Genomic DNA, 7,661 nt, shown 5'->3' on the forward strand with positions numbered 1-7,661 from the left:
TTACAGTTCAACCACATGAAGATGTTATCCTGTCAATTACAGTTCAACCACATGAAGATGTTATCCTGTCAATTACAGTTCAACCACATGAAGATGTTATCGTGTCAATTACAGTTCAACCACATGAAGATGTTATCCACTGTCAATTACAGTTCAACCACATGAAGATGTTATCCTGTCAATTACAGTTCAACCACATGAAGATGTTATCCACTGTCAATTACAGTTCAACCACATGAAGATGTTATCCTGTCCATTACAGTTCAACCACATGAAGATGTTATCCTGTCAATTACAGTTCAACCACATGAAGATGTTATCCTGTCCATTACAGTTCAACCACATGAAGATGTTATCCTGTCAATTACAGTTCAACCACATGAAGATGTTATCCTGTCCATTACAGTTCAACCACATGAAGATGTTATCCTGTCAATTACAGTTCAACCACATGAAGATGTTATCCACTGTCCATTACAGTTCAACCACATGAAGATGTTATCCTGTCAATTACAGTTCAACCACATGAAGATGTTATCCTGTCCATTACAGTTCAACCACATGAAGATGTTATCCTGTCCATTACAGTTCAACCACATGAAGATGTTATCCTGTCCATTACAGTTCAACCACATGAAGATGTTATCCTGTCCATTACAGTTCAACCACATGAAGATGTTATCCTGTCCATTACAGTTCAACCACATGAAGATGTTATCCTGTCAATTACAGTTCAACCACATGAAGATGTTATCCTGTCCATTACAGTTCAACCACATGAAGATGTTATCCTGTCCATTACAGTTCAACCACATGAAGATGTTATCCTGTCAATTACAGTTCAACCACATGAAGATGTTATCCTGTCCATTACAGTTCAACCACATGAAGATGTTATCCTGTCAATTACAGTTCAACCACATGAAGATGTTATCCTGTCAATTACAGTTCAACCACATGAAGATGTTATCCTGTCAATTACAGTTCAGCCACATGAAGATGTTATCCTGTCCATTACAGTTCAACCACATGAAGATGTTATCCTGTCAATTACAGTTCAACCACATGAAGATGTTATCCTGTCAATTACAGTTCAACCACATGAAGATGTTATCCTGTCAATTACAGTTCAACCACATGAAGATGTTATCCTGTCAATTACAGTTCAACCACATGAAGATGTTATCCTGTCAATTACAGTTCAACCACATGAAGATGTTATCCTGTCAATTACAGTTCAACCACATGAAGATGTTATCCTGTCAATTACAGTTCAACCACATGAAGATGTTATCCTGTCCATTACAGTTCAACCACATGAAGATGTTATCCTGTCCATTACAGTTCAACCACATGAAGATGTTATCCTGTCCATTACAGTTCAACCACATGAAGATGTTATCCTGTCAATTACAGTTCAACCACATGAAGATGTTATCCTGTCAATTACAGTTCAACCACATGAAGATGTTATCCTGTCAATTACAGTTCAACCACATGAAGATGTTATCCTGTCAATTACAGTTCAACCACATGAAGATGTTATCCTGTCCATTACAGTTCAACCACATGAAGATGTTATCCTGTCCATTACAGTTCAACCACATGAAGATGTTATCCTGTCAATTACAGTTCAACCACATGAAGATGTTATCCTGTCAATTACAGTTCAACCACATGAAGATGTTATCCTGTCCATTACAGTTCAACCACATGAAGATGTTATCCTGTCCATTACAGTTCAACCACATGAAGATGTTATCCTGTCCATTACAGTTCAACCACATGAAGATGTTATCCTGTCCATTACAGTTCAACCACATGAAGATGTTATCCTGTCAATTACAGTTCAACCACATGAAGATGTTATCCTGTCAATTACAGTTCAACCACATGAAGATGTTATCCTGTCCATTACAGTTCAACCACATGAAGATGTTATCCTGTCCATTACAGTTCAACCACATGAACCCTTGTGTCCTCTTATAGATGTTATCCTGTCCATTACAGTTCAACCACATGAACCCTTGTGTCCTCTTAGACTCGGGAGCCAAACATCCAGTGGAGATCACAAATTATGAGTCACGAGATGAGATGTAGATGGTGGAAAAAAAGAATAAGCTCTTCTTTTTTTTCTTTATATCCACATGATTCACCCTGCAGCCAATTACCCATTTTGGGGGCGGGAACCCATTTTGGTGTTTTAAACATTATGTTATAATTTAGCTATTGGAAAATAGCAGATCTACAAGCTCGTAGCGCGCCACCGAGTGGTGCGCTACGAGCTGCTATTTTTGAAAAATCGTGAAAATGCCGCACAAACCTTTGAATATAAATATTCTTTCAGAGCGAATGTTTTTTTTATTTTTCGACGTCAGGCCTAAATGGGATAAGCTGTTATCCTCATGCGCGCTACGCTCTCCCTCTGCAAACCTGGGGAGAGCCCCGAACTGAGCTGAGCTGTGTGTGTGCGTGTGTGCCTGTGAGTGTGCCTGCGTGCGTGCGTATGTGCGTGCGTCAGGGCATTCACTTCTAGTCATTTTTACTAGTTGACTAGTTGCCTAGTTTACTAGTCGACTAGTTGTTTAACTACCTATTAATTATGTAAAAAAATCACACCCGTGTGAACTGAGTGGTGTAAGGTTTTATATAGCATGATCAGCTGTGGTCTGACGTAATGTCTAACGTAATGAAATAAGGTAAGGTATTATGTAGCCTGATCAGCTCTGATCTGACGTAATGAAATCACACCCGGATGTGATTTCACAACTGGCTTTTTCTGTGCAGAGAAAATGACCATGGTTGCTACGGTCATCCAGTTCACCCGGGTGTGATTTAATTACGTCAGAAATTATTTTGAACATAGCAACCATGCTCATTTTTTTCTGCACACAAAAGCCAGTTGTAGGAGTGGTTTACACCACTCAAAAAACAACATCGGTGAGGCCTAAAAAATCAGGAAAAAAAATAAAATAAAACTAGTCAACTAGTACCAACAAGGTCGACTAGTGGATTTACTAGTAACTAGTAAACTTAGTTGTTGTAAGGCGTGTGTGCGTGCGTGCGTGCGTGCGTGCGTGCGTGCGTGCGTCCGTGCGTGCGTGCGTCCGTGCGTGCCTGCGTGCCTGCGTACCGTACCTGTATAACTCATATAGTTGTTGTAAGGCGTGTCCTGGTAGGTGGTGACGCCACAGGTGTCGTTGACGGGCCCGGGGTCTTGGCACGCCTTAGACTTGGGCGTGGGGGCCGTGTCGGCACACAGGTCTCCTGTCTCTAAGGACGGGGAGGTCTCCTGAACCACAGGGATCACAACATCATAGATTTAAAACCCATTTTGACCTGAGATCAGATTCTAAAATTGTCTTCTACATCCTGACAGTTTTCTGAAAAAGCTATGTTTCTATGTCAGTCGTTCTTCGATTTTCAAAAATAGCAGACCGAGTGGCACGCTAAGAGCTTGTAGATGGGTATGGTCACATATTATGCTAATAACTCAATGTTCCCACGGGAGTTGAATTTCAAACTTTTGGTACATGTTATTAGACACCTTTAGAAACACATTGGTGAAGAAATTTCTTGGTAACGATTTAGTTCCCAGATTGGTCAAATACCTGATAAAATGCCCTTACTAGAAGCAAAGATTTGAGTTAAAAACGCTATCCCCTCCTAAATCGACTCGATTTGATTTGATTCGTTCAAACTTTGTGGATTCATGATTATGTGACGGTCACAATGCGGTGTGTATATACAGCGGCTCTCCTACCTGACACGGGTCGTCGCAGGAGTCGCGCTCGCTCACCCCCTTGAAGACGTGGTACAGTCCAAAGATGTGACCCATCTCATGGATCATGGTGTTGTTGTGACCGACCGTACCAAAGTAGGAGGGGTTGAGGACCATCCCACCTGAGCAAGAAAAAAGAATCAGGTAAAAAAAAATAAAGTTATATTCAGTGATTTCACTTCATTCAAATATCACTTCTTTTTTTTTGGATAATCCTCCCTACTATAGAGTGTGCTGACCATATAAGGAGTTCCTCCCTGTCCCCAGTGAGCCCCTGGGGTCAAAAAACCCTAGTTTCAGTTTTGGTGGCGGGTGGCAAAGCCTTCATCCAATCATGATCGAGTGGGGGCGGGCGTTGGTGCAGTTGGCCTTCCCCCCACTGTAGAGCGTGTGCATGTGCACATCTTGTTACCGGGGCGGACTGGGTGGTTTTCCAAAGCACCCAAATCACTGAATGCTCCTAAATAAGCAACTTCCAGCACTGTTGATATGTAGGCTATATTTGAAAAATCTGGTGCCTTGGATGCCCATATAGGAGAGGATTTGAACTTTTTTTACTTTCTCCACTTTGATAAACACTTTTTTTGCAAGCCCTTTCTTGTCCCCTTTTCATTTAGGCGATGAATTCAAGTCAACCACCCAAAACCAAATGATGCAAGAGTCAACATTCACACTGCCAGAACATACATTAATACTGGGTTGAGGTTCATACATTACAAAACGCTAATGCAGCGAGCACTCAAACACATTAGCACTCAGCCATAACAACAGCACGCATGCTGCTATTTTACAAAAGAGAAACAGACCACTCCAATAAAAAAAAGAAGGAAAAAAAGCCTAATTAACGTGACATTTATAGGTAATTAGAGACAAACTGAACCTACATGGAGGCTTAAAGCACATGCCATGGGAAACAATATCCAAACTCTGTCTAATAACGTGATAACAGATAGCCATGCATACTTTGCCTCGCATGAGATTTATGGGAAATGGGATCCGAGATGTGGGTTAGCTGTGGGTTTGACTGTTGTTGGCCTACTACTAAAAACACAGTGTGTGTGTTGCAGAAACCCTCAACACAAATATCTCTTTAGCCTCGTCGTTCCACTTCTTGACAGCTAGTGATATCTCCCAGAGATACGTACAGTATACTGCATACATCATGTGAGTGTAAGCGTGCGTGCGTGCGTGCGTGCGTGCACTCTCCTGCCGCGAGAATGTTGATTTCGTTGACTGAAACTATGACGGAAAACCTTCGTCTACCTTCTTTTGTTGACAAAAAACTAAATAAAAAGTAAAAACCAAATAAAAACTACACTATGATGACTAAAGCCAAGACTAAAAAATACCAAAAAAAAGTACTAAATGTTATGGAGGGACAGTGCAGAACTAAAGGAAAATACATGTTATTCTTGGTTGTGTGCAGGTGTCACTATCCAAAAATAGCTGATCTACCAGCTCACGGGTAATCCAGTCTGGCAGTGTGCCGCGGGTTCGACTCCCGATCCCGACGGCCTTTACTCCATGTCTTCCCCCCATCTCTCTCCCCATTTCCTGTCAGCCTACTGTCTGTCCCTCCATATAAATAAAGGCGAAAGCCACAAAAAAAGATAAAAAAAAAAAAAAAAAAAACCCACTTCTGCCCAGCAGAAACCAATGTAACCAAACCCAAGTATGTCCAAAATATGAACTTTTCAGGAAAAAAACAAGACATGATGACATAGTCCTATTTGTCAGGTGAATCAAGCGATGATATCTCCGTTGTGTTCTTGTCTCCATCGTAGATAGTTGTTTTACACATCATTGATTAGAATGATGAAGTCAGACGAGAAAGAAAACGAAACAAACTAAGTTGGAGGTTTTGAACAACAGTTTGAGGATCCAATGGGGTTAGGATGGAGTAGTTAGTAGTAACTCAGAAGTGCTTCAAAATACATTTAATTGGTTTAATGTCCGTAACATACCCCATGTCTCACCTCTCCCCTCTAGCGAAATGGCACAGAAAAGACACCGGGGAGGAAATAAATTATCAATGTTGATGAGATATAGGCCTATACCCCAAAAATGTAATAAATACATAATAATAAGCTGGGAGGCATACAATCATGCCTCTTTGTTTGTTCGTTTGTTTCTTTGTTTGTTTCTTTGTTTGTTTCTTTGTTTGTTTCTTTGTTTGTTTCTTTGTTTGTTAGGTGGTGGTCGTTGAGCAGACTGGTCTTTTCCAGTGGGGGGATTTGACGAAGAAAGAGGCGATACTGTATAACCCATTTTGGGCGGGAACCCCTTTTGGTGTTTTAAGCATTATGTTATACTTTAGCTATTGAAAAATAGCAGATCTACAAGCTCATAGCAGTTCATAGCAGTTCATAGCGTGGCACTCGGTGCCGCGCTATGAACTGCTATTTTTTTTTTAATCGTGAAAATGTGCCTCAAATCTTTGAATATATATTCTTTCAGTCTTTCAGTTTTAAACTCAAATCTTTGCTTCTGGGGGGGTCCTGGATCAACATATTTTCAGATGGGGGTCGGCGGCATATTACATATCATTTTTGGGATCCTTGACATGAAATAAATTTCAAAAAATAAATTTTTTAAATTTCGACGTCAGGCCTAAATGGGATATATATATTATATGCTGGGAAACGTGAACGCTCCCCTGGCTTTTATGTCCCAGATTAAGGCTCCTCGTTACGTCTGGTTATGGCCCAGCAGTGCAGAGAACAATGAACAATGGAGGGGAAGGTAAGAAGACCATGAGCAGAACGGAGTATATGGAGATTGGAGAATGACCTCGTGGACTAACAGGCTAGAACAGAGGTGAGCAACTTTGACGATGGAGAGGGCCACTATAGTTCCACACTCACTCCAGAGGGCTACTATAGTTCCACACTCACTCCAGAGGGCCACTATAGTTCCACACTCACTCCAGAGGGCCACTATAGTTCCACACTCACTCCAGAGGGCCACTATAGTTCCACACTCACTCCAGAGGGCCACTATAGTTCCACACTCACTCCAGAGGGCCACTATAGTTCCACACTCACTCCAGAGGGCCACTATAGTTCCACACTCACTCCAGAGGGCCACTATAGTTCCTCACTCACTCCAGAGGGCCACTATAGTTCCACACTCACTCCAGAGGGCCACTATAGTTCCACACTCACTCCAGAGGGCCACTATAGTTCCACACTCACGCCAGAGGGCCACTATAGTTCCACACTCACTCCAGAGGGGCCATGTTGCATATTACTGTCGTAGCAAAAATAGCCGATCTACAAGCTCAAAATCAGCAATTTTTGCTATATTTGAATTGAAATCCTGAAAAAAAATTGGCATTTTTTTTTTGGAATCCGGAAAAATAACCTTTTTATTTAATTTCAAATAAATTTAGTTATAGTTATGTTAACTTTATGAACTAAATCCAAACACATTGGACATACAAAAGCGGGTCATGTTTGGAATTGTAACAACAGCTGAAATCAATAATATATCAGTATTCTGAAATTAAGTGAAGGTGGGGGCCGCATGTGGCCCCCGGGGCCGCCACGTTTTAGACTCACCCTGGTGGCTGAGGGCCTCCTTGGCCCAGGGCCAGGTGGCGGCTCCCGCCAGCTCCTAGGGGTACCGGACCCCCTGTTAAAGTGTACTTTAGACTCACCCTGGTGGCTGAGGGCCTCCTTGGCCCAGGGCCAGGTGGCGGCTCCCGCCAGCTCCTCGCGCGCCGAGTTGTTTGCAAAGAACACGTTGAGCGTGTCTGAAGCGCTCAGGTGTAACTCCTCCTTCAGCTCTTTGATGCTCATGTAGGCCCTGCACAGGAGAGAGAGAGAGAGAGAGAGATTAGGTGTGATGCGTGTGCGTGTGCGTGTGTGTGCGTGTGTGT

General features: G+C 42.1%; 2 protein-coding genes across 2 annotated transcripts in view; both read right to left on the reverse strand.

Moving 5' to 3' along the window:
- Positions 1–7,661, reverse strand: part of astn1 (astrotactin 1) — a gene marked incomplete at its 3' end in the record, with an annotated part of 1,033,675 nt that overhangs the window by 341,332 nt on the left and 684,682 nt on the right. The window lies entirely within an intron of this gene.
- Positions 1–7,661, reverse strand: part of pappa2 (pappalysin 2) — a gene marked incomplete at both ends in the record, with an annotated part of 278,401 nt that overhangs the window by 206,428 nt on the left and 64,312 nt on the right. Inside the window, 3 exons of the mRNA XM_079505807.1 lie at positions 3,139–3,292; positions 3,764–3,903; positions 7,440–7,588. Coding sequence (XP_079361933.1) covers positions 3,139–3,292; positions 3,764–3,903; positions 7,440–7,588 — 443 coding nt within the window. The remainder of the gene's footprint in view (positions 1–3,138; positions 3,293–3,763; positions 3,904–7,439; positions 7,589–7,661) is intronic.

This window comes from Electrona antarctica (assembly GCF_951216825.1).
Source record: "Electrona antarctica genome assembly, chromosome: 1".
Classification (NCBI taxonomy): domain Eukaryota; kingdom Metazoa; phylum Chordata; class Actinopteri; order Myctophiformes; family Myctophidae; genus Electrona; species Electrona antarctica.